A 27,775-nucleotide genomic window follows, 5' to 3' on the forward strand; every position below is an offset into this window, starting at 1 on the left:
ATTGAAAAATGAATAAAGCTCACATAAAGTTATAAAGTTTTGCTGTCCAACGTAGATAATGACTCAAGTACATGTAAAGATTAAGTGCACAATGTACAGAAGAGTAAAATGTGGACAATAACGTATGTTCATAGGAGCTAACGATTTATGTACGTAGGACGTTCATATACTGTACATGCACATCGGGTAAAGCACGTTGAAGGTAAAAGGGGGGGGGGTAGGTCTGCTCCTTCCCCCCCCTTTTTGTTAGGAGAGTTTTCTGTGATTTAAAAAAAATCTTTACTGTAGTATTGTCAAAGACTCCCAGAGTCACATTAAGTCGATTTACAAGAAATTTGACAGTAAAAAGAAGTGGAAAACATCAATATATAAAAACCACGCTTTCTTTCGTGTCGGGCGGGGGGGGGGGGGGTTGTCTTTTCTTACCTTTATAATTTTAAGAACTCTTAAAAGCCTAAAGGGGCGAGGGGGGAAAGGGGGTCGATGTTTTGAATATTGCATGTTAGTCGTACAACGAACCAATGCATCACCGTACTTCGAAAAAGAAATAGGAATTAGAAATATTTGACAAAGCTTATACTTTGACTTTTCTAGATATTATACATGTTTAAGTGTACATGTAGTGTACAAAAATCCCCAAAGACTCTAACTTAAGAAAGTTAAAGAAATGATTGTAAATGATTGTAAAAAAAAATTAAAATATATGATATGCTATTTCAAATTGATTTCCGGGTCCTTTCGTAAAGCTTTCTTTTTGATTTGTGTAGCAATGATTTTCGAAGATCAGCTCTACTTTGCAAAAATACGATACATTTGAGTTACAGACGCGTGCCCCCCCCCCCCCTCCACATTTTCTTCCAAGCATAACCTTTACTTTCTAAAATGTTCATTGAAAGACCTGTTTACTTTCTTCCAAGCAAAACTTTTACTGTATTGAAAATTTTCATTGAAGCCCCCTTTTTATTGCAGTATAGTCAAAGAAGGGTAGGCGGTAGCGCGTGAGAAAAAATGGTTCTGAAAGAAGTTTGACAATTTTCCTTTTTTTTTCCATGTCAGTTTTTTTAAAATATAGATTTGAATTTTTCTGACCCCCCCTCCCCCTTTTCAAAATCGAAGTTACACCCCTGAGTTAAGTTGGTAAAAGTCAGCTGCATATATAAACATCTTATTTCACATGCAATTTGGGATATTTAAGATGTATATTTTAGACATTTGCTGCCATAAGTTTGTTTCATATCTCTGTTAATAAGGAAAATTTTCAAATAACAGCCGATGCGATGTTTTCAGTTATTAACCGGTGCAATATATGCTAGGACCCTGATAGCAACCGTAACTTTAAAAAATCGTGTTTTATCCAAAAATCTCTTTTAAAATACACTTTTCAAATTTTTAAAACTATTTCTAAGTATTATTATAGATTGACGCCTGTTCAAATACCAAGATACCCACAATCTGAATAATAGATGAATTAAACTAGAGGTACTGTGAGCGATGAGCTCACTAAATGATACCCCCCGCCTCCATATAGTTATAATTGCAAAGTCCATGTTTTGCTGTGGCCGGGAAACCCAAAATATGTGTCGGATCAAAAAGTAAAACAGGAGGTGCATAATGGCAATATGTAATAAAGATTCTGTGAAAGTTTCATCAAATTTCATTCAGTGGTATGAGAGGAGATGGGTACCCCAAAGCGTAACAGACGGACGGACGTACTAACGATTACTATATACCCTCCCGCTTTTCAAGCGGGGGGTATAAAAAGCATGAAAACTGGGTATTTATTGACTTAAGATTTGGTACAGGCTTCGGAAATTTTACTAATTCTAAATTATTATAGGGCTGTTCTGCAAATTACACATGACAACATCTATAGAAATACCTTACTTGTTCCGTGCACCCGGACTTTTCAGAGACTATCTTGATTTGGGGGGTCATGATTTCACAGTTTTACAACTTGTTCCAAGAGTTTTCAACATATTTATCTCTGCTAGCAGCCGTACAATTTTCGAATAGCAACATTGAACGCGATTTTGTTCCGATAGCAGCTGTTTAGGTACTACACCGTGAAAGTGACATGGTTGAGCGTTGTGGCTCATTGGCCTCTTGTTTTATAATATAATAACAAAATAAATTTCTATAGCGCCCTATATATTACAAATATCACCTTAAGGCGAAAACAAATTAGATACGTGTAATCAACAATCGCCCCAGTGTGAAAATCGTACTTCCCAAACCTTGTTGCACTTCTAGATGACACCCCCAACTACACTCAATCCAACAGTAAGAGTGGGCTACTGCAAACTATTTTTAAAAAGAATTCAAGGAACCAGATTTATTTATATAAAAAACGAAGTTTTTAGATCGTGGTGAAAATCAAGATTCCGGAACGTTATGGGAAAATTACAAGACATATATTAACCAATCTTCCAAGTGTCTAGTTATTTTCAACAAAAATTATAACAGGAGTACACGGAAACACGATTTTTGTCGAAAACGTCGTATTATTGCCCCAATTACCTCCACGTGAAAATACATTCTAGCATTCCGAAACTTTATTGCACATTTACAGGAACTCCCAAACATTTTACAAAATATGAATCATGGATGCTGCGAAAAAGAAAGGGGGAAATGTTTAAAAAAAAAAGAAAAAAAAAAAAAAAAGAAGATTTTTACCCCAATTTTCAATGCATTTTCACCCATGGGTGAGTTTCAAAATCTTTTTGCACATGTCCAAGTCGCCACCAACTACATTCCAAACGTTGGCTTCTGCTTAAAATGTAATAAGAGTATTTGAGGAAGACAAAATTCAAGTGCAACAGGCGTACAGAAGGACGGACTAGAGTAACAACAGCATGATAGTTAATACACCCTACCTTTTTTCCAAAGTGTGTAGATAAAAAAAATTACTATAGTAGTATATAAGACCCCCCCCCCCCCGAAATACGAATTTCGAGTTTGAATAGTTTTCAAAGTTTAAACGTTTTTTTCTTTCTTCTTTTTTTTTTTTTTTACACGTACTTGTAATTGTTTTTTGTAAGATTCTATGAGAACCCCCCCCCCCAAAAAAAAATATGTAAATTGCTAAGAATTATTTTTATGTATGTGTAAATATAATACAATTTTCTTATGTATTTATGTTAACACAAGCGTCCTTTTCATACGTAATTTTAATTTTTAATCTGTAGCTAAGCTGGTCTGAAAAAAATTGGGATGATGACCTATCAATATATTTTTTGGGAGAGCTACAATTCTTACAGTTAATAAGAATGGTTGCTTCACTCATTGGACCTCCAAACTGGCGACCCGAGACTTTTCAGAATAATAATAAGACATCAATTTAAGAAAAATCCTATGTTTTAAATCCACCAATTCATATTTTGATTTACGTGACAGAAGAGAAAAAATTCAGTATACGGCTTTTGCGGTACTAGTTTTACCGTTGTCTCCCTCTGTGGCGGGGAAAGTCACGTGATACTATTGAAACACATGTCTAGAGAGTCAACCCAAAACAAAACGCAAATAGCAAGACAGTCGTCATGAGTGATCATGATTTACCGTTTAAGGCTGAGTATGCAAAGAGTGGGAGGTCATCATGTAAAGCATGCAAAAGTTCAATATCACAGGGATCGCTGAGGCTGGCTGTCATGGTTCAGGTAAACTTTCATTTTCTTAATGCAGTGCAGGAGCAATCCCACAGTGTTTGTTATGTGTGTTAACTAGGCTAGGGGTGTAATGTAATAAGAAAAGAAAATGATCTTTTAAATCTGATACCATGTGATTAAACTTGAATTTTACAAGGTGTATTCAATAAATCTTTTTGATTTAATTATCAAAATGTGCAAAATTAAATTAACCTTTACCACAGACTGACGATCAATTGAATTTAGCAATGGAAAAGCAAAGGGCAGTAACTCTAAAATTTGCTAAAATTTTGTTGTCAAAAAATGGTGTAAAAATAAACAATAGGGTGGTCGTGTGTTACGGACTGATACAGTGAGACGACGACATGTACAGTCTTGAAAGTTTTTCAGAAAACTTCTTGAAGTATTATTGCAAGTGTATATTGATGAAAATAAATTAATTGCATCATTTTCATGGGAAAACATAAAAATGAAATATTTCTTTTGCGAGAAAAAAATGGAATTTCAGAATATACACCAAGAAGACCTGATTTTTATAAAACAGCAAAGTAATTTCTATGAGAATTTGATCTAAAATGTTTTTTAAAACCTTGTATTCAACACCAAATCATGTTTGATCCACAGGTGCTTGAGGACAGGACCCCCCCCCCTCTTAATATAGACCCCCGTGCCTGTTAGACTTTTTTCACATAAATTATATATGGATGACACATTTGTGATATATTCTATCCTATCAATTCAGAAAATTTGCTTAAACTTACATTTTATAAAAATATCTACCCTCTCTATATATAAATTAACAAAGTTGCCAACTTCGTCTGCAAACCGAGAGGCACTTCCGAGAATTTTGGTTGAATCGTCTCATAAATCTAAACAAACCCCTAAAATCAACAACTCATATTGTAGATTGAATATTCTTTTCATTAACCACCAACTCTCATGAAGGTTAAGGCACTTTAACAGTCGTTATGAACAAGTTTTCGAAAGGATGTCAGGCTACAGTCAGCTTAGTGAACGGAAGTGACGAGGAGACGACTTTTTACCAAAATACACAGTTCTGCAGAAAGTCTGAGACACTGTTTTGAAGTAAACTTTTGAAGAAATTTGGTTGTTATACACTTTAAAAAATTCTTTAAAATGTATTGGGAGAATAGAGTTCTAAAGCGCTGATGCAAATGAAATGTCTCTCATTATTTTTTAAATACCTGATTTGCATGTGATAGTTATGCCCTTTTAAAAATACAATTTATAAAAATATTTTCTTTTCTTTGAATATTTGTGTAAATCTATAAAACGTTAAAAAATAAAATTTTGATGAAGAATTCGTACAAAAAAACAAGAATATATATATTGTTGATATTTTACACGCATATTTGGGTATATGGGGAACATCGGGAATTAGTCCTCTCCTCATTACTTCCGTTCAATAAGCTTTTGACGGAGTTGGCAACCTTGTTGATTTTTACATAGAGAATGTAGGGTAGATTTAATAGAACGTTTGTTTTAGGTAATTTTTCGATTTGCTGGTATAGATCATATCACAAATATGCCAATGAAAGATTTTTTATTAGAAAGAAATAGATAAAGCCCAGGGGTCTATATCGAAGGGGGGGGGGGGGGGTCCTGTCCTCAAGCACCTGTGGTTTGATCACATGGACTATTTTTGCCTGATAAGGTTATTTGCCCTTTGCTGTCAGTATTCTAGTAAATTGCAAGGTGCAAGATGGTCACAACACTATGTGAATATCTTGCTTTCAACAATTTAGTTTACTTTTACATTGTAAGGTGACATGCAATGATGAGGGTCATACGGGGGGGGGGTATTCAGTAGGGCTGAAACGATTCACCGAAATATCGATATTGTTTGATATAAGTGCTCGGTTCAATTTTCGATTCACCATCTCGATTTTCAGTTCGATACGTTTTTTTATAATCGGGTTTGGTTAACTCTTTGAAATAGATCGGGTTCGACCTTATTTTAACAGTTTGACACACACGAGGGAGAAAATTAGGACGGTAAAGTTTCAGAGTAGGCTGCCTCTGCTATTATTTATACGAATAAAGTGTTCTTAATCAACAGAACCACAAGTATCAGAGATGTGCAATTAACAAATCAGGAAATTCGGGCTAGTAAAAATTATAACTACTCATGTAATACATAAAGTACAACCGGTATTTTACTCATTTTTTGCTATCAAATTCCCAACCAGTGAATATTTTCCAGGCAGCATGCTCCTACTGTCAATAAATCTCCATAATTTTCTCCATTTTGCAGTACTTCCTGACTTATTTACTTCCAAAAACGATCGTTTTTTCCTAATCCGAATTTCCTCCGTTTATTGTAAATACATGCAGATATCTCATTAAAATTATTTACGATCACTCAATCAACTGAAAGATCAGTGTGATTCACATGAAATATATTTCTAGTGTATTTAAGGATTTAATATGAAAACAAAATGAATTTATTTTCATTCTAAATGAGCTAGTGCAAAATAATCAGAAAAGGAAAGATCTTCAGATATTTTTTTTTAAATTCATTTTTAGCTCACCTCAACGAAGTTGGGGGAGCTTATGTAATACCCTCGGCGTCGGCGTCCCGGGTTAAGGTTAAGTTTTTTGGAGCAATTTTCTTTTTAAGTACTTCTATGTCCTATATTGATTAGACATGCATGGAAGATGGTTCTAGTGTGTTTCATTGTACCAGTCAAAGTTTCAGATGCTGCAATTTTAGCAAAGGAATGACCAGGTTAATGTTTTTGGAGCAGGTTAACATTTTTGGTGCAGTTTTTGGTGTAGGTTTCATTTCCAAGTAACTATAAGCCCTATGTTAACCAAACTTGCATGGATGATACATCTAAGGATGCATACTACCGGGCTTGCTTCGGATGCTGAATCTGACCTACTTTTTCCGGTTGAGTGAACAGATTAAACTTTTTTGGTGCAGGTTTCATTTCCAAGTATCTGTAAGTCCTATGTTGACCAAACTTGCATGGATGATACATCTAAGGATGGATACAACCAGGCTTGCTTCGGATGCTGAATCTGACCTACATTTTCCGGTTGAGTGAACAGGTTAAAGTTTTTGGTGCAGGTTTCATTTCCAAGTATCTGTAAGTCCTATGTTGACCAAACTTGCATGGATGATACATCTAAGGATGGATACTACCAGGCTTGCTTCGGATGCTGAATCTGACCTACATTTTCCAGTTGAGTGAACAGGTTAAAGTGTTTGGAGCAGGTTTCATTTGCAAGTAACTTTAAGCCCTATGTTGACCAAACTTGCATGGATGATAAATCTAAGGATGCACACTACCGGGCTTGCTTCGGATGCTGAATCTGACCTACATTTTCTGGTTGAGTGAACAAGTAAAAGTTTTTGGTGCAGGTTTCATTTCCAAGTAACTATGAGTTCTTTAATGACCAATCTTGCATGGATGATACATCTTAGGATGCATATTACCAGGCTTGCTTCAGATGCTGAATCTGACCTACATTTTGTGGATGAGTGAAAATGTTAGTTTTTGATGTATGTTTCATTTCCAATTAACTATGAGCCTTATAATGTGCAAACTTGCATGGACGATACATCTTAGGATGCACACTAATGGACTTGCTTCGGATGCTGAATTCGACATATATATTTTTCAGATAATAGACTAGGTTAAAGTTATGGTTGCAGGTCTATTACCAAAAAACTTTAAGGCTTTTATAACATTGTATAAACCAAACTTGCACAAATGTTGCATCAAGAGATGAAAACTCAAATTTGCTTTCGATGCTGAATTACATTTTCATGAAGAAGAACTACTTCAAATTTTTTATGTTGGTCTACTTCAAAGTATCAGATCAAAATTGCTTAGATATTTTCATTTTTGGAATGTACATTTTTTGTTGGTTAATTGTGTGACTTTGCCTTATTTAAAGACAACATTCGTTGAGGTGAGCTCTGTAATCTCTGATTACCTATGTTTATTTTCTGTCATAATCATTAATTTTATATGATTTAATTTTAATAGTGAGAATAAAATTTTGATTTTCAAAAGATTGACCTTAGTACCCTGACTTTTTCAATGATTAATTTTTTTTTCAACATTTGTTTTATTTTAATTTTTGTCCCTATATTTGGGCTAATAACTTTTTACTTGGGGCTAGTAACTTTTATTGCTGCCACTAGCCTGTGGGCTAGTACTTGAATTTTTAGATTGCATACCCTTGGTAGTATATTTCTATTGTATCACCACCTTTTACTCTTTGTTTTTTTAAATCTGAATACGTTTTCTTTAACCTTATGAATAGTTTCGTTCTTAAATTGTATCGTATTGAAAAAATTGAATTGTGACACAAGTATTGCAATACGTATCGTATCGTGGAGGGGGCGTATCGTTTCAGCCCTAGTATTCAGCAAATAGCAGTGTCAGCTTTTCACTTTTCATATTAATTGTATTAAAAATTGAAGATGGTTTATTTCTAAATACAAAAAATGCACTCAAGAAATGATAACCTTTACTTCATAATTATATTTTTATTACCCCCCCCCCCCCCCCCACCACCACCACCACCACCACCCACCTCTTTGACAGTGATTGGGAAGGGCTTGCGCCACGCGCCATAGTCGCATTGAAGTGAAAAATGGCGCATTAAATCAATCAATCATGGCGCCAAGGTGCGCATTAAATTTTTAGCGATGTTGTTTGGAAATATTTTGCCTACGACTTTCTTTCTTGTTTTTACTTTCGTTTTAAATGCAGTCAATTTAAAACAACAAATCTCATTGGTTGAAACCTGTCAAAAAGTACTTCCGGTTAAACGAAGCACTTACATGAGGTACAATAACTTCATTCATTTGTATGGTAGGGCTGTTCCCTTTCCAAAACTGTTGTAATTTAAACACAAAATTCGGGTCAGTTATATTCTAAGCAAGTGCTTTTAAATTTGCTGCATTTCATGCGTTGAAAATCGGATTCGGTTAATTAAAAACGTGTTTTCTCTCGTATTTGATATTTGTTTGTCACTTTGTTATTTCTTAAAACGGCCCTTCAGATTACATTGATGGCCCATTTATTTTCGAAATGGCCCATCAAAAATGTTGACAGTTGCGCCATAGTCCCATTGACCATTTTGGCCTTCCCGATCACTGCTTTGAAGCCATTAGTTTATCCATATGAAACTACAGATCAATTTATTTTACTTCATAAAAATAACTCAACAATACTTCAAATTAAATTTAGAAATTACAGTACAGTCAAACAGAACTTTGTACATCACATCTGACCAAGAGAAACAATATCTGTATTGTATAAGAAGGTTAATGAGACATTATTGGATCTAGATTTCAGTCGAACTTCTTGAACATGAATTTAAGGTAGGTCCCTACTCGTGGAATTAATTGGTTATCAGTGCAATTTTTTTCCTGATTTACATTAAGAGATACTTTATCTACTTCAAAAGCACAAAAAATAGATAGATAATCTATATTTTTACTGAGATAGGGTGTAAAACACTCGTGTACCCTCTTGTACAAAAAACAAAATCGCGACTGTTATAAAGACGGTCTACATTTTATGTCATTGCACATGGCAAATAAATTCTTTTGAACATAAATCACAAGGGTAATGATAATAATGAATAATTTCAGGCTACGGTACACATTGCTGGTTGAAAATAAGAAAATATTAAGGAGGATCTCTACACCTGTAAAGTATAACTGATTTTTGTTGCATGCATTTGTTTCTAATAATAGGCTCATATCCGATAAAATAAGGTTCCAAAGTACTTCAATTTATTTTTTAGAAATATTTGAAATATTTTATTTATGTTGTTAAAATCCGTCCTATCTTTATTTTTAAAAGCCCAGTGCTTTAAATTTCTCTTCAAAGTTTAGTGTTATAAAATATTGAAATAATAACCAACAAAGATAAAAATAAAATCAACATAATTTTTATTTAGATTTACAAAAATAGACAAAAGAAAAACTAAAACAGCATTTTCTTGAGAGTAGCTGGTTGGATCCTCTTCAATATCTGAAAAGATATATAATATCAAAGGGTAAAAACAATGAAAAAAAGAAATTGAAAAAAATTGAAAAACTGTCAAAAATTTATAAACATCACAGAAAATCAGGTGTGAGAGATCCGCTTAGTGGACTCAAATATCTTGGTACTGTTTTTTTTTATATATAAACTTCAAATAAACTCTACTTGCACAAGTATTAAACAAATGTCACGCAAGGACATTGAAAGAAGTTCGTGTATTGTTTTTCAATGGGTTTAAGCGAAAATCATCGCGTTTCCAGTCAATGACAAAGACATGTATTTAGTGAATTCATGGTATTGAGAAAGGTAGATTTACTTAACGTTTTTATCCAACTTGCATGTGTTATCCAGTGCTATATATAACAAAACAAGTTAAGATGGTAAATGGCCAAAGCGGTAAAAGAAATTCCTCTAACCAAATGCACACTTCGTCTAAAGTCTGCATTTTCCCATACTTGTAAACAGCTGACAATCAATGGTGATCAAACGTTTGTGTCATGCGAAATTTCACCGGGTATAACCATTTATTCGGGTTTATACAAATCGAGAACAGAGTATCCTCTAGTCGATGGGAAGATAATACATATGTCTTATCTTATCAAATTTGCATTTTTGAGGGGATATATTTTGCTGAAAAGCATATATGCTTATTGGAGAAATAAATTTCTGAGTGTATGGCGTTTTGACACGTAATGATGAATTAGCATATGGACAAAATTAAGCCATGTTTTATATCATTTTTTTCTCATCTAAAAATCTTATTCTAATAAGTTTGTAAATGTATTATTTAATAATTAAATAAGTAGAAATTGAATAAATTGACAATCAATTCATTTTTAGCTCACCGTAGCCGAAGGCTCAAGTGAGCTTTTCTGATCACATTTTGTCCGGCGTCCGTCTGTCTGTCTAGCTGTCTGTCCGTCTGTCCGTCTGTCTGTAAACTTTTCACATTTTCGACTTCTTCTCAAGAATCGCTGGGCCAATTTCAACCAAACTTTCCACAAAGCATCCTTGGGTGAAGGGGATTCAAGTTTGTTCAAATGAAGGGCCACGCCCTCATTCAAGGGGAGATAATTGGCAATTAATGAAAATTTGGTGGCATGTTTTAAAAATCTTCTTCTCAAGAACCACTGTGCCAGGAAAGATGAAACTTATGGGGAATCATCCTCAGGTAGTGTAGATTCAAGTTTTTTCAAATCATGACCCCCGGGGGTAGGGCGGGGCCAAAATGGCCGACCAAAGTTTTACATAGAAATATATAGGAAAATTTTTTTAAAATCTTCTTCTCAAGAATGACTAAGCCATAATTCATCATATTTATATGGAAGCATCCTCAGGTAGTGTAGATTCAAGTTTGTTCAAATCATGACCCCCGGGGGTAGGGCGGGGCCAAAATGGCCGACCAAAGTTTTACATAGAAATATATAGGAAAATTCTTTAAAAATCTTCTTCTTAAGAATGACCAAGCCATAATTCATCATATTTATATGGAAGCATCCTCAGGTAGTGTAGATTCAAGTTTGTTCAAATCATGACCCCCGGGGGTAGGGCGGGGCCAAAATGGCCGACCAAAGTTTTACATAGAAATATATAGGAAAATTCTTTATAAATCTTCTTCTCAAGTATGACCAAGCCATAATTCATCATATTTATATGGAAGCATCCTCAGGTAGTGTAGATTCAAGTTTGTTCAAATCATGACCCCCGGGGGTAGGGCGGGGCCAAAATGTCCGACCAAAGTTTTACATAGAAATATATAGGAAAATTCTTTAAAAATCTTCTTCTCAAGAATGACCAAGCCATAATTCATCATATATATATGGAAGCATGCTCAGGTAGTGTAGATTCAATTTTGTTCAAATCATGACCCCCGGGGGTAGGGCGGGGCCAAAATGGCCAACCAAAGTTTTACATAGAAATATATAGGAAAATTCTTTAAAAATCTTCTTCTCTAAGATAGAAAATCCATGATTGTTCATGGGACTACTTTTGTATTTTACCTTTTCAATAATAAACCAATTTATACTTTGCCTAGGTCAGGTGAGCGATGTGGCCCATGGGCCTCTTGTTAAAGAAGGGATACATATTGGGCAATACACTGTATTAATTGATGTGATATAATGTACATTCCATCCACAATATCGCATGTTGTGTTATACTCAGTGATTTATCAGTGTTAAGTGAATTTGAGTCTGATCATTTGGGATCAAAATGGTGTTTTTACGGAAGTACGCCATGTTGTGACGTTGTAGAGAACCCCCTTAAAGAATTAATCTCATTTTACTAAAAAGTAACAAAGCTCAAAACTCAAATAAAGCTCTCTATTAGAATAATTAATTTGTTTACCCTGATTTTTTTGTCTTTATATATAATAACCGATGCTTAAAGCATGATAAATGTATTGGTCATCTGTCTTTTCACCAAGATATAGGGTAAAACATACAGGTACCCCCAACGCAGTTCAATAACTCAAGCCTTTTATGTCAACAAAGATATTTATAAATCAGCTAAAAAGTGAAATATTCTTGTTAAGAACAATTTTATCAAAATTTACACACCCTTTCCTAATTACAAGCATAAATTTTATTCTCAATTTAATTCTGAATATATTGTACACAGGGGCCATGTCCGCTACTAATGATACGACTTTCCTGGTTGCCTATTACTTCCTACAAAAGACTATAAGCAAGATATTCACGATGTTTTTCAAGCAAAATTATGTCTAGAATTTCATATATATTATTAGTAGCCTGTATTGACTTTTTTATTATTATTACCGAGTACCTTCATTCATATGTAGATTTGCTGTCAAAAACGAAAGTAGGAAAATCCCATCTGCACAGCATACCAATTGTGCACAAATAAAAACAATGAATGAAAAGTATTATTTAATGACATAAGAGCAAATTATTTTCTAAGTTTTCTGTAAATAGGTATCAGAAATGTTGGAGTTGTACCAATGCAATAACAAACGTACAGTATCTATATAACCTCCTAGGTAAAAATATGCTGCATCTGAAATGTCTGGCATTTGACCTCGCGCTTGTGTTTTAAATCAATTCGATTTTCTGCTACATACTGTATAAATCTCAATCCTTGCACAAAAATACCCTCAATCATCTTTATACACCCCTCCAACACTTCTGTAGACATTGTTTACGTTCTTGCTAATGTTATATGTACCATAATTTTAAAACCAAAAACAGCTAATTCCGGCTTCCGGTTTACCATGGGTAGGCCCCTACTTTAATATAATCATGCAATTACAGAATATCTGATCCTAATATTATAAGAATCTATCTTGCAAAGGATGAAAAAGAGGGTGAAAATGTTACCATATTTCGAACTTAAAATTTCTGGCAACCATACAGTTGATTTTCTTGTTAATAATATATTATATGCACTAGAAAACAATTTAAGTACATATCTTTTTGTATAGATAGTTATTGTAAAGTACTTTGCATTAAAAATGGCAACACTTTTTGTTTCAAGATGTGAAAAGATGAAAAAAAAAAAAAATATCATAACTTTTTTAATTTTCAACCAATTTCAAACAAGCTAATTAATTCAGAGAATTCGTGTCCCCTGCTTAGGGAAAAAGTCGGATCCCCCTGACTGATTTTGTAGAATTATTAAATGTATACATGTATACTGAGGCAAATAAAATACATGTATGTCAATATGCATATAAAGATTTGATTGCTTATTCTTTATTATGTGTTTAGAAGATTCTTTTTATATGGAATATTTATCACACTGTAATGATGATTTTATAACCTCATAAATTTTTTCATTTCACATGCTGAATACTATCATTTAGTAAAACAAAAAAAGAAAAGTATTTTTAAAAAAAAAAAGAAAAAGAAAAGATCGACCTTGATTCGATCCCGGGACCCCGCACACCTGAAGCGAGAGACATAACCACTACACCACGGAATCGCTCTACGCGGTGTCAAGTATATGCAGAACTGAAGTCACATACATGTATATATTCATGTTCGGTATTCTCGAAATTTTACACAATCCATGGTGTTTGATTTATTTAGCCTTTATTAAACAGTTCTAATAGATGTAATAAGAACATAAAGTCTGCCGAGAACCTGTTTTATACGCAATAACTCTCCTCATGCCCCTGCGCTAAAAATATCGACATGTCATACTATAAATACTAATAAAACAAACAGGGCAGGGCACTTTGAGAGGGGTGAGAGAGGTCCTAGGGAGTTTTTGGTATAAAATTACATTGCATAAGCTCAAAATCTTCTTGAAATATCGCCCGAAAATGATAGTGTTACACACAGACAGAATGTATAAATTTACGACCTTGAACTTTGACCTTTTGACCTCAAAATCAATAGGGGTCTTCATTAGGCCACAGGGAGTTGTTATGTAAAATTTCATTGCAATAGCTCAAATGGTTCTAGAGATATCGTGTGGAAATGAAAGTGTTTTAACAGACAGAATTTGCTTATTTATGACCTTGACCTTTGACCTTTTGACCTCAAAATCAATAGGGGTCTTCTTTAGTCCATAGGGAGTTGCTATGCTAAATTTCATTGCAAAAGCTCAAAGGGTTCTCGAGATATCGTGTGGAAATGAAAGCGTTACAGACAGACAGAAAGACGGACGGACGGACAGACGGACGTACAAACCCAAATTAATATCCCCACTTTTCAAGCGGGGGACAAAAATGAAACTGTTTTGGAAATGGTTTTGAAGGCTCTTAAATATAAAGCATTGCTTTTTAATCTGAGAAGTGCTTTTAAAAATCAGGTTCCATAGCTATCAATTGTAAGTACCCGGTATTTGATGTGAAAGCCAACTAGGCTATAATGCCCATAGACTGTGGCTTTTAAGTGACAAAGTGAGACAAACTGAGTAATGATAGCATTGTCACAGACCTAATGTGTAAAGTCAGGAAAGATTTTATCAGAAACCCCAAATTGCGTTTATTTTTTATGCAATCCATGATGTCACGTAGATCTGCGTTATCAATAGCTAACGTTATATCCCAGAAATATTGCTTATTTTCCAAATTTTAAAAGCCCCAACTTTGTACCAGTAAATGACAAGAGAATTATAATCTAAGTCTTATTATTTATTTCTAATTGCATTCATTTTATCTTTCAGTCTCCTGTATTTGATGGAAAGGTAAGTTTGCTAAATTAATTTATGACTGTAAAATAGACAAAACAAAACAAAGAAGTGTTGTATATAAGCCAAATTGTGCAGAACACAATCTGTAACAAAGAATTTTTTTCTTAGATCCCAAATTGGTTTCATCAGAAATGTTTTTGGAAAAGAGCAAAGGTTTTAACACATGGTGATATACATGGGTTTGATGCCCTTCGATGGGAAGACCAAGAGAAAGTAAAGGAAAACATTGGAGGTATTGAAATAAAGTTCTATTGATATATTATGCTGTGGGTTCAATTAAAATGTTTTCACTCATTTGTTGTGACATTCAAGAGATTCAATGTTTAATTATTATGAAGCCCAGTCTGTTCTCCCATTTATTTTACAGTAAATTGGGATAATAGGCTGGACTGCATAATAATTAAACATTGAATCTCTTCCCTTAGCAAAATACACAGACTTTTTATTTGCAAAATACACAGAATTTTTATTTGCAAAATACACATAATTATTATTTGCAAAATACACATAATTTTTATTTGCCAAAAACACATAATTTTTATCCCCCTTCCCCATTGTGATTGGGAAGGTCAAACATCAATACAGAAACAAGAGTGACAGTCAAATTTTTTCACAATTGTAGCCTGATCTAGAATATTTTTGATAATTCTGACATTAAATGTGAGTTCTAAACTTTTTATGATAGGGGGAGGAAGCAGTAAGGGAGGGGACACAACTGATGCAGGTTCTGCAGGGGATTTTAGTACAGAATACGCCAAAAGTGGCAAAAGTAAATGCAAAGGTTGTGAGGACTTCATTGGAAAGGTAGGCTGACATTGTAGTATACATTTAATCTGTAGTTTTAGGGTGACAAATAGTGGAGTAAATCTTTTAGAAATTATCTCTGTTGAAAGTAATAGTGGCATTTTAACTTACAGGATGAAGTTCGAATTAGTAAGAAAGACTATGAAAGTCAAAGAGCCAAAATGTATGGCCCTGTGGATCAGTGGTATCATGTGGATTGTTTTGTTGAGAATCGAGACGAGTTGGAGTTTGGGAAAGATTTAGGAGCAAACCAGTAAGTATATTGGGTCATACCAAGAATATTAAGTACATTGTTCATTTTATATTATCTTCAGCATATAAAGGGGTTGATGTCTGTTGAGGCAGGTCCTTTTAACATACTTTGATGATTTTCTTTTTTTAAAAACAGAATTAAAGGTTTTGAAAGGTTAAAAGAAGACGATAGAGCAATGCTGACAGAAAAACTGGGAAAAGGAAGTAAAGGGTAAATAAATACATTCAGTAAAACTCATTTATTATGAACATGGATATTGCAAATTCACAGATATAGCAAAGTTAACTTGGATCCCCAACTATATGAATTTAATGAATTCCTTACGGATATAATGAATTACGGATATAGCGAAGTAATTTCAAAGGTACCTGTGACTTCGTTATAACAGTGTTTTACTTTATAAATAATAACATTAAATACCAGATAGAAGATAGCTGCAGTAATCTAAACTTTGAAAAAGACTTAATTTAAAGTAAGGTGAATTTGATTATCATTTGATTTGATTTGAACATATTTTATTATGTATTAAATACATAAATGGATTGGGCAGCAGGCATAGCCTTCATTTGATTTAATTGCAATCATTTAGTATTTTAACTGAACTTTTTTTTTTTTGGAAATGTTGACATTGTTTTAGAACAAAAAGAAAAGGTGATACATCACAAGGATCAGGTGGGAAGAAGGTCAAGAAAGAAGAAACAGAAGAGGAAAAACAGCTGAAGGTATATTAGAATAAGTGAACACAACCAGAAACGACATGGATATTTGAGAATTGAGCAGTCATTTTACACGTTTTATTGGATCTTTTTTCTGTAATAAAACAAACACACATACATACATGCACTTAAAAATTGTATTTTGTGCAATTGTATTCTTTTATTCAAGGTAGAAGTAGTGCAGTTATAGCTTCTTTGTTTTATGCAGGAACAAAGCAAGTTACTGTGGAAGATCCGTGATGAACTGGAAAAGTCTGTGTCAAAACAAGCATTGAAAATACTCTTAGAAGTCAACAAACAGACTGTTCCTTCAGGGGATTCGAAAGTAAGAATCTAAAATAACATTGTGTATTGTCATCAATGAATTCTAAGGGTTCGCTCATGAACCTTTCAAAGTTGTAGGGCAGTATGATTCAAAATTGTTTGAATGATGAAAGAAACACAGAAGTTTCATGGAATGGATGAGAGTGGCGTTTGTCAAGTTCTTAAAATCAAGATAGGATTGTGATCTTTAAATTCATTACCCATAGTATGAGCTGTGCTGGGTGACAGGCCCTCACCACAGAATTATATTGTATGACATTATACTTAAAATGCAAGAATTAATTGAACTATAATTTCTTTTGATTTACAATGATATTCTGGATTTTCAGCTGTTAGATGTTGTGTCAGATTGTATGGCCTTTGGAGCTACAGAGAAATGTCCAGAGTGTAAAGATGGTCAGCTTATTTATAGGTCAGTCTCTTACTTGTACTGGTCTCATTAATTTCATGCACTTTTTTTATATCTACGAGGGCTGTTCGGAAATTATTGAGACAATTACATTTACTCCATAAAGGACGGAGATCATAAAGGACGGAGATAATTTCAGGAAAATTCATCAACATTTTATAAAGAACGAATGAAACACTTATGCAAAATTTCTAATTCCTATTATAATAAGAAAAGTTTTGGTGAAATAATAAACTTGCGTATGTCTATCGACCCGGAGCAGCATCACTACGTCATTTTAACGTCACGTCAGCCAGGGATGGTTTAGCATGTAAAACGATCGGGAAGCGTTTAATCTTCCTTCTTTGTTATTACATATAACAGTACAAAAATCTAACAGTCTCTTTTCTCAAACTATTCCTTAAAAACGTATGCTGTTGCTACCCGAGTGTAATATTTTCTTTTGTGGGAAAAGTTGACTTAAAATCATGCAGTGTCGATTTATGCAACGCGGGTCAACGATATTGATACCGTAACGATATTAATACCGTACGTAATAACTGATGGTCGTCCAGAGCTTTTGATTTTACTCTGGTTGAATTAATTGTAAAAAAATTTATACCAATGAAATAACAGACCCTATCACATTATTTTTTTTTCTCGTACTTATTATTTTAGGAGGTTGTTATGTCTGGAAAAGAGTTCTACACTGCGCTACACTAAATTTTAGGTATGTTCCCTGCTCCGCCCTTGACGTCAAAATCCATTTTTTGGTTCTTAGCAGATTTCTCTACCGCGCTTAATTTTTTATGATCTCCATACTCCTGATCAAAATACTATCAAAGTTGCACAACATGAATTTGAACTAAAGCTGAAAAATTATACACATAAACAGAATTATTTTCGCTTTTATTATGGGTCCACGAAGAGTTAGAACGTTGGTGTTACATATTTTCAATATCTGGCCTTTGTATCCCTACTGATGACGCATTTATATACCATTGTACAGAAAATATTTAATATTTGTAAAATATTTCTTGCTTTTATTAATTCTTAATGTATGTCAAACATATATGCAAATTATCACCGAAAGACGTTCATTAGAAAGCAAAATATACACAATGTCTCAATAATTTTCGAACAACCCTCGTAAAGAAAGAAATATGACTGTTAAAGAATGAGAAATTAATTTGTAGAGGATTTTAGTTTGTGGATGAGACTTGAGAGGTACCCTTGAATTCCAGCGTAAAATTAAGCCACCATGAAATTTAATGATTCAACACATTGTTTTAGAATACCTATTTCTAGTAGTTTGTGTATTTTACTTTAGAATTTAAATTCTTTAGATTTTTGGTCTTTAGGTGTATTTTAAAACTTCCTTTGTGTTTATTATCAATTGTTGAACTTTTTTGCAGTGGACATGGTTATAAATGCACAGGAAATGTGACAGAATGGACTAAATGCATGTATATCACAAAGATACCCAAAAGAAGAGCATTCAAAGTACCAAAGGAGTACCATGATGTAGAATTCCTGTATGTATATATAAAAATTACTTCATTGTAAAAATTAAATTTGAGGTGGTTAATTATATCAAAACCTTGAATCTTTCTTGCTTAAAGAATCATGTGTATAATACACAGTACATAAACCGTGCAAAATTTGAGATGAATTATAGTTGATAAGTTGTATAAAGGAGTCACAGTCAGCTGACATTTATCCTGCAACTATTCCTTGCATTGACATAGTAAAGGTAACCTAATAAACTAAAGCTTTATTTGGTCAATGTCCTAATAAAGCGTCTGGCATGTACTCTGAAGTTCTGAAAGCATTGTGACGTCTCATACATGTATATTGCAATGTTTACACTATGGCATCTTAGTTTCCTCTGTAGAGATGTGTCTAAATCGGGTTGAAAAGAGTTCATTTTGGAGGTCAGTTGTAAATATATTTTGCAGGATAAACAAATTACAGGGTCATTGTCTTGAAACATAAACGATATTTGGGCTCGGGTCGAAAACTGGTGGAGGGCTCAGCAAGCCTCACCCTCTATCACGTTTCCTTACCCTCAGTCGCCCAATTATCGCTTATATTTCAAGACAGTAACCATGTATTTATATTTATCAGAGTTCCAGCTACGTGTACAATGTACATATTTCTCTTTTTTACAGTATATTCCTTCAATTTTACAATAAAATTTTTCTTTCAGTAAAAAACACAAGTATGTTAAAAGAGACAGAGTTTTCCCGTCAAACACACCATCATCTAGTGCCTCTCTAGATACAGTGGATTCAGGGTAAATTTTGAATATTGTCACACAATTTTCACCATAATAATAGCTCTGCTCCAGTGATTGCCTTTTAAATACTTAAATATACCCCTCATTGAGGTCAATATAGTGAAATAAGGACCTGAAACCAAGCCCACAAGGTGACCTGACCTGATAGAGGCTGCTGATGGCTGGGTACAATGAAAATCTGGTGCAGGTGTTTGCTGTGTAAAAGAGCCATGTTTGCATGCTTTAAATTTGATGTTGAAACTTGCATGCCAATGCTATTTGAGTATAGACAGCAGGGATTTAATTATTGATTTTAATCCAAAATGTCTAAACATTTATGGATCACACTTTTGCCCTAGAATTTATTTTGATCTTTCATTATTCTAGGTCTAATAAGCCTCTGGATGGAATGAAGTTTGTGATTGTTGGAAAAACTAAGAAGTCAAAAGAAACCATAACAAAAGAGATTTTAGCACTTGGAGGACATGTTGCTACAAAAGTAGGGGCTGACACTGCAGCTTGCATAAGTACAAAAGGTAGGGCAGCTTACATTACATTGATCTTGCTATCAGTTATAAATAAAAAGTGATGTTCAGTACAATTGCATAAGTATATTTTTTAAAAACTGTCCTCACTTTTTCAGAGGAAGTAGCAAAGAAATCCAAGGGTATAAAGGATGCAGAGAAAGCTAATGTACAGGTTGTGGATGAAGGCTTCTTAGACGCAGTGAAAAAGGGAGGAGCCGTCCTACTGATTCAGAGTAATAATCTGGTGTCCTGGGGCTCTGATGTAAGTACATGTATACTGATATCTACCTCATATACAGGTGTACTAGCTGTAAACAAAAAATGGAATCATAATGTGTATTTGAAACCATAGATCCCTTGGAGGTTGTGCAATTATAGAAAAATATTGCATTTATTTATACATGTAGGTGAACACCTTGACATATACATGTGGCTACATACACACAACATTGAAATCAACTCACTTTTTCCTGTAACAAGTAATGATACATGTGACCTGAGTAACCTTGTGACCTAGATTCAAATCTATTATACTGTATAGGGGGAAAATAACTCGCGGTGTTAATACTATATTTGTTAATAAAGGCCAGTGAATAAATTGGTATTAAAGAAGGAAACTTTTATCTATTGAACTAAGAGAAAAACGTGAAAATTACAAGCAAGTACATGATACTTGAGGCCAAAAACTGAACTATACTGGTATTTTGTAATTCACTGTAAATCTTTAAATATTGAAATCCACAGCTTTCTGAGAAATAATAAACAAACTGGGGCTAAACATAAGCCTCTTTCTAACTTTATTGACCATTTTGACAGATAAAACATGTAATTCAAATTTTCAGCCATCCAGTCGTATTTCTCTATCAGGAACAAAAAGTGCTGGGAAGAGCATGACAAAAAGCCTGAAAGATGGTAAGATATAAATTCTTAAGATTAAGGTTTAGATATGTGTGGAAGTGTGATACTCAGCAAGTGTAAGGTCTGATCTTGTTGACACTGTGTACTTCCCATATTAAATATTATGCCTTCTGATGACTACAAAATACTGAGCTAGTTTTGTAGACAGATACGGGGCATACAGATTTATGTAATTAACAGTAACTGAAAATTTTTGGCATGTAGATCACTTTTCATGTGATTTTAAGGGAGGAGTTTTTTTTGAAAATTTTCAAACTTGTCAAGATATTGTTATGTTGCAGAAAAGTTGTTCACAAAGAGTGTGCCTGCCACAATGAAGATGAAGGTAAAGGGTGGAGCGGCAGTGGATCCTGATTCAGGTATATACATGTACATTATTAGCCTACACATATCTATACTATTGGTCTACAACTGATTTAAATGATTGAGAGTTAAAGAGTTACAATTATTTTGAAAGGATTTACATTGGTGTTTTGGTTGAAAAATTTCGGACTGACATCACAGGCCATTGAATTGATAAATATGCAGATGGTCTAAGATAATCAAAGTTTATTAGTCGATAGATAGTGGGGGTTTCAGTTAAGTGAATTAGAAATACATATTAAATTTTTACATTGCCACATTGACTTTATTTGAAATTTTTGTTACATGCTTTGAGAATTTCTTGTGATAATTCTTTTAATTATATTTCTCCTGTCTTAAATTCCATTGCAAAAAAAAGGATTTATCTAGTAAAGATTTTACAAGTTATCTTTACAACTGTAGGACTTGAGGACTCTGCACACATTGTTCAGAAGAATGGAGAGATTTTCAATGTTGTGTTAGGATTGGTAGATGTAGTCAGGGGAACTAACTCTTTCTACAAACTGCAGGCCTTGGAGAAAGACAGTGGATCAGGGTAAAGCCACACAAAGGTCCTATTTAGATGCCTGATGGGGAATTTGTTTTTGTTCATAAAACAGTATGATAACAATCATGACTACATTGTATGTAGAAGTTAGTAATATTAAATGGTTTGAGAAGGCCCTACATCTTTCATGGATGTTCATGTATTTGTTCATATTTAAGAATTTCATGTAAATTTGACAGTTGGTGGCTCTTTCGGGCATGGGGCAGAGTTGGTACAACAATTGGTGGAAACAAAATAGAGCGGTTCGGAAGTGTCGATACTTTACTTGATGCCTTCAAACAATTGTATGCCGAGAAAACGGGAAACGAATGGGAAAATAGGAAAGATTTCAAGAAGTATCCAAACAAGTTCTACCCGTTGGACATTGACTATGGACAGGTCAGAGAAAAAGTGAAATTACAACATGATTTATTTAGTAACAGGAAGAGGGTCTTTCAATAAAAACAGATGGCATGAATAATTATATTTCTTTACATTAAAACTTTAATTATAAATATGCATGGTATATTGCTAAAGGAATTAAGATCTTCCAATGAACAATTGCTGGAGGAAATAATGTGTTTTACCATTGGAAAATCTAGTTAAAATTAAAATAAATTTTTGAACTTGTTTGAACAGGAAGAGGATGATTCTGTGATGAAGTTGGATAAGGGTAGTTCTAGGTCCAAGTTACCCAAGGCTGTACAGGATTTAGTGTGCTTGATATTTGATGTAGAGAGCATGAAAAAGACCATGTTGGAATTTGAGGTCAGTATGAACATACATTGGTATCCTGTAATGAAACCAATCAGTTATTGTAATGTACTTTAAACTTGTAAAATTGTGAATTGATTTTTATCGTTCTTTTACTAGATTGATACAAAGAAAATGCCACTTGGAAAACTTTCTAAGAAGCAGATCACCTCAGCATATAGTGTACTCACTGAGTTGACAAAGGTGTGCTTTTTTACCAGCGATTTTTAGTAATTAATTCATATTTGAATAAGAAGTTCAGATATTTAAAACAATGTATTAAATAAATCAGTAGACATATACTGAGTTGAATGTTTAATATTTCAGTTGATAGAGAAAGGTGGAACAGAAACCAAGTTTTTGGACTGCACAAACAGATTCTACACATTGGTACCGCATGACTTTGGCTTGAAGAAACCACCACTGTTGAATTCTGCTGAAATTATTAAGGTAAGATTAGGTCAGAAAAAAATTATCTAGATTCTCTGTCAGAAATTGTAGCAACAATCTTGGTAAATGTAAATGACATTTTTCTTGAACGGCATTTACATGTAAATGAGAAAGTATCTAGGCTTTGTGTGCTTTTGTGCATAAATGAAACTTTATATAATATATGGGAGTTTATTTGTTTATTTGAATATATTTATTTAGTAAGAAAATCTAGCATTACAGCTAGATAATAAACTTTGATGTCAGTCAAATCTTATTGGTCAAGAAAATTTGGAAAAACCAAATTAGCAAGAAGAAAACTGCCCTGTTCCCTGTTTCAAATAATATTAAACATTGTGTGAATACAGAAGATATTAGAGAGCAGCAGTTGAAAATGTTAACTTAAAAAAAACAAACCTGGATACATTAAGAGTCAGCTGCTACTTCGAATACCAAGAATTTCCTTAAGGAATTATCCAGTTAATGTACTGTTTTATTGAAATGAATTATCTATTGCTATATATACATGTAATATGTTCCTTTTATTATCAAGAATTTTTTTAACGAGGCCCAATCTACTTGATACGTTTCAACGCAGCGTCAACTCAGGCACGTCACAGTACCCTTGACTCCATCACAATTGAAAACAATAATGTCATAATTAAAATGATGTCAAATTGCGCTAAAATGTTTCGCTGATCTTGCATACCTGGAAGCACAGGGGCCTGTAACATACTGTATTTGATTATATACGAAAATTCTTTATTCACTGTATGTATTACAATAAAGAGAAAAGTGCATAATTATGATGAGCAAGAGTGCCTCTACCCGAATTTTACACAGGGTCGATTATATAGTGAAAATATTTCGTTTTCCATAGAAAAAACAATGCAGCAAATTAAATTTTAACTAGAATCATACTACAATAAATATTCTTTAATAAAACAGAGACCTTATTTATCTATATAGCATTTAAGTTGGGTAATACTAACTCGATATTCAGTTGTGCGTGTCGACGTACTTTAAGTCGTCCATTAAAAGGAGGTAAAATTCACACATTTTCTCTAGTTTTTAAGTCTTTGTTATGATGGAAAACACAAATTGTGAAAGATCAGGGTCAGGGGCGTTCTTTAGATTATATAGTGAACGAAAATCATCTTTTTCTTTTGTTAATTGCAATTAAAATGTATAACCTTTCCAAAATTTGAATAAATACGGTGGTTTTTTCGTATCACAACAAGGCCCCGAGCCTAGAACAGACTACATTTTGGAAAAACCCATGATAGGTAGGGGTACCATAAGGCGGAGCCCGACTTGGTGAAACTGGATGAAGATTTGTTCTAGAAAAGCACTATTGACCAATCACATCTCGCGTTAAATCTTGGATGCAATGTTTAGCGACTTTAGTGGACGACTTAAACTACATCGACTGCATGACAGGATATCGGATCTGCAAAACACGACTTACACGATTCTTAAATGACCGCAATGATATTTTTATGAATATAAGAGTGATTATTGCTGATAATAAACTTTGATCCAAATCAGGCGTTATTTCACAAACTGCAAGGTATTTTATTGAAAACACGAATCATTTCAGCAGTTGAAAATGTTAACTTAAAAAAAAACAAACCTGTGTAAATTCGGGTTGACGTTGTTTCCCTTTCTCTTTTTGTGTACATACAGTGATTACGTAAAATCAAATACAGTATGATTACGTAAAATCAAATACAGTATGTTACAGGCCCCTGTGCCTGGAAGCTCTATAGCCTATGCATATTGAAAGCTGGCTCATTCTGGCATTTCTATTATTTACGTCAGGGTTTTTAGCTCTACTGGTCAGAGACCAGAAGAGCTTATGCAATAGTAATGCGTCCGGCGTCCGTCTGTCTGTAAACAATTTTTCAAAATGCTACTCCTCCTACAGTTTTGGTCTAATTTCAATATAACTTGGCACACAAGTAGACTCTGTAAACAATTTTTCAAAATGCTACTCCTCCTACAGTTTTGGTCTAATATCAATATAACTTGGCACACAAGTAGACTACACTAAGATACATAATTCTGTATATCGGTTTTTGATTTTGATGAATGGTGTTGCCGTGGTTACTAAAAATAGAAATTTCTGTGAAATTCTTTCAAAATGCTACTCCTCCTACAGTTTTTGACTGATTTCAATATAAGTTGGCACACAAGTAGACTACATTAAGATACATAATTCTGTTTATCGATTTTTGATTTCGATGAACAGTGTTGTCGTGGTTACTAAAAATAGAAATTTATGTGAAATTCTTTCAAAATGCTACATCTCCTACAGTTTTGGACTAATTTCAATGTAAGTTGGCACACAAGTAGACTTCACTAAGATACACAATTCTGTGTATCTGTTTTTGATTTCGATGAACAGTGTTGCCGTGGTTACTAAAAATAGAAATTTTTGTGGAATTCTTTTAAAATGCTACATCTCCTACAGTTTTGGACTAATTTCAATGTAAGTTGGCACACAAGTAGACTACACTAAGATACACAATTCTGTGTATCGGTTTTAGACTTCGATGAACATCATTGCCTTGGTTACTAAAAATGGAAATTTGTTTAATACTTTCAAAATACCACTCAAATACAGTTTTAGTCTGATTGTAATATAATGTAGCATGCAAGTAGACTACACTAAGACATCGAAAGACTTAATCAAGGATCATTATTCTATTTATTGCTGTTATCAAGTTTCAATTCCCAGCTGCTTAAGTATTTTTCTCTTCCTTTGCTATAAGTACAAACCAGTAGAGCTTCAGTCTTGACAGAGACTTCTGGTTTTAAATTAATAATCACTTATAGAACATAATTTATTTTGAGGTATCAATTTCTAGGTACAGGTTCATTAATATTATCTTGTTTTATTTCAATTAGTGAGTTAGAAAAAAAACAAACACTGCAACCAAATTGAAATGTAAACGATTTTTTTAGTCTTTCTCCTTGAACATGTTGAAGAGTTCATACAGACATACACATCCCTTTTTACTGCCGACTTAATTATGCATGGATTAGCTTGAGTTTAAAAAAGTCTATGAATCATTTAAATGCAACCACCAAAATATTTTATTTTTCTGTATAATACATGACATTGGTAAATTTCGTAATTTTGTCGCCCCCCCTCTTTCCATCTTTTTTCCACGTAAAACAATGTCGTGTATTAAGAAAAAAATAAAGCATGGAGAGAAAATTATTTCATAATGTAAGAATTATTTAATTTTTAGAAACTAGTACAGTATTACAATCGTTTGTTGATGTTATGTAAACCCATTGCGTCTTATATATATTTATATATCTAGTTGGATAAAATAAGTCCTATTTTTGTGTTTTGATATGTTCCCTTTTCACTGCAATGAAGGCTACCTCCGATTTTCTTTTCATTTTTTTAAAGAGGAATGAAAATCGCATGATATATGTGAAAAACAAAATATTTCATCATTTATATTTTTTTTATTTGTCAATTACTTTGTTTTTATGGGAGTTTAGTATGTAATTGTGTATAAAAACACGAAAAAATGGTCCATATGATTATCTTGAAAGTGCCCCCATTTAACTACAATAAAGGCAAGGTAACAAAATTTCATTCTAATTTTTCTTGGCATAATACATACAAATTTATTTCCAAGAATTGAATTTTTTTATCATATCGTTTTCGTAATTTCCAACTAGATTGGGCCTCGTTAAATGCAGTTTTTGAAAATTTCAGGCCAAAACAGAGATGTTGGATAACTTGATGGAGCTAGAGGTAGCTTACAGCTTGTTAAAGGGAGGTGATGCTGGGGAAGACCCCATTGATAATCATTATAAGAAACTCAAAACTGACATGGAGGTTAGTCTCAGGCTCATTTAATAAACTAAAAACTTGCATGAAGGTTTATCTCAGGTATTATAATAAGAAACTTAGAACTTGCTTTGAAGTTTGTCTCAAGACTTGCACTACTTTATGCAAAAATTTACCAATAGACTTTTTGAAAAATTTGATCTTTAAAACAGTACTCCTTTTTTTGCAGCCATTGGATAAATCCTCTGAGGAGTTTAAGAGGATTTGTGAATATGTCAAAAACACTCATGCTGCCACCCATAATCAATATGACCTACATGTCGAAGAGGTAAATCTTTTGAAAAAAAATGTAAACAGCAATTTATTTTGGTGATTTATAATACATTGATTGTAGGAGCTGTTCTTAATCTCAGAATGTCATTTTGTACATGAACTTTGCAGGTATTTAAGGTTGAAAGAGGGGATGAGGCAGATAGGTATGCCCCATTCAAGGACCTACATAATAGACAGCTTCTGTGGCACGGCTCTCGTACAACCAACTTCGCTGGAATTCTTTCACAGGGTCTGAGAATCGCCCCACCAGAAGCACCTGTGGTAAGAAATGACCTGAGCTGTAAAATGATCATGACTTCTGGAAACCAAACAAAGTACATGGTAGTCCAGAGAGGAGACATGAAGCCTAGCAATTTATAGATATCTTTCTGAAACCCCTCCCACTTGTATAACAAAAGCTAAATAAATTGCAGAAATTCAAAAAATAAAAATTGATTAATTGCATTGCAAACAAACTATCAAAACAACAATTCGTAATGTTCACCAAAAGCTTTGGCAAAATGACCCTAAATCTAA

The 27,775-nt window shown here is 33.6% G+C and overlaps 1 protein-coding gene and 1 non-coding gene across 2 annotated transcripts in view; both read left to right on the forward strand.

The window, feature by feature from the left end:
* The first annotated feature begins 3,449 nt into the window (after positions 1-3,449).
* LOC134281492 (poly [ADP-ribose] polymerase 1-like) overlaps positions 3,450-27,775 on the forward strand; it is a 31,702-nt gene continuing 7,376 nt past the window's right edge. The window contains exons 1-23 of the mRNA XM_062763955.1: positions 3,450-3,653; positions 14,807-14,827; positions 14,942-15,065; positions 15,519-15,637; positions 15,751-15,890; positions 16,026-16,100; positions 16,528-16,612; positions 16,815-16,931; positions 17,260-17,342; positions 18,734-18,853; positions 19,528-19,614; positions 19,984-20,132; positions 20,240-20,385; positions 20,966-21,035; positions 21,323-21,400; positions 21,807-21,939; positions 22,131-22,329; positions 22,570-22,698; positions 22,804-22,887; positions 23,011-23,133; positions 26,852-26,974; positions 27,156-27,254; positions 27,368-27,520. Coding sequence (XP_062619939.1) covers positions 3,537-3,653; positions 14,807-14,827; positions 14,942-15,065; positions 15,519-15,637; positions 15,751-15,890; positions 16,026-16,100; positions 16,528-16,612; positions 16,815-16,931; positions 17,260-17,342; positions 18,734-18,853; positions 19,528-19,614; positions 19,984-20,132; positions 20,240-20,385; positions 20,966-21,035; positions 21,323-21,400; positions 21,807-21,939; positions 22,131-22,329; positions 22,570-22,698; positions 22,804-22,887; positions 23,011-23,133; positions 26,852-26,974; positions 27,156-27,254; positions 27,368-27,520 — 2,574 coding nt within the window. The 5' untranslated portion in view covers positions 3,450-3,536. The remainder of the gene's footprint in view (positions 3,654-14,806; positions 14,828-14,941; positions 15,066-15,518; positions 15,638-15,750; positions 15,891-16,025; positions 16,101-16,527; positions 16,613-16,814; positions 16,932-17,259; positions 17,343-18,733; positions 18,854-19,527; positions 19,615-19,983; positions 20,133-20,239; positions 20,386-20,965; positions 21,036-21,322; positions 21,401-21,806; positions 21,940-22,130; positions 22,330-22,569; positions 22,699-22,803; positions 22,888-23,010; positions 23,134-26,851; positions 26,975-27,155; positions 27,255-27,367; positions 27,521-27,775) is intronic.
* On the forward strand, positions 21,075-21,206 carry LOC134281498 (small Cajal body-specific RNA 8). The gene has a single exon (XR_009995094.1). It is a non-coding gene; the product is annotated as a small Cajal body-specific RNA 8 (non-coding RNA).

This window comes from Saccostrea cucullata, unplaced genomic scaffold (genome assembly GCF_032062105.1).
Source record: "Saccostrea cucullata isolate Sc308-1 unplaced genomic scaffold, CSIRO_AGI_Scuc_v1 ctg924, whole genome shotgun sequence".
Taxonomy (NCBI): Eukaryota; Metazoa; Mollusca; class Bivalvia; order Ostreida; family Ostreidae; genus Saccostrea; species Saccostrea cuccullata.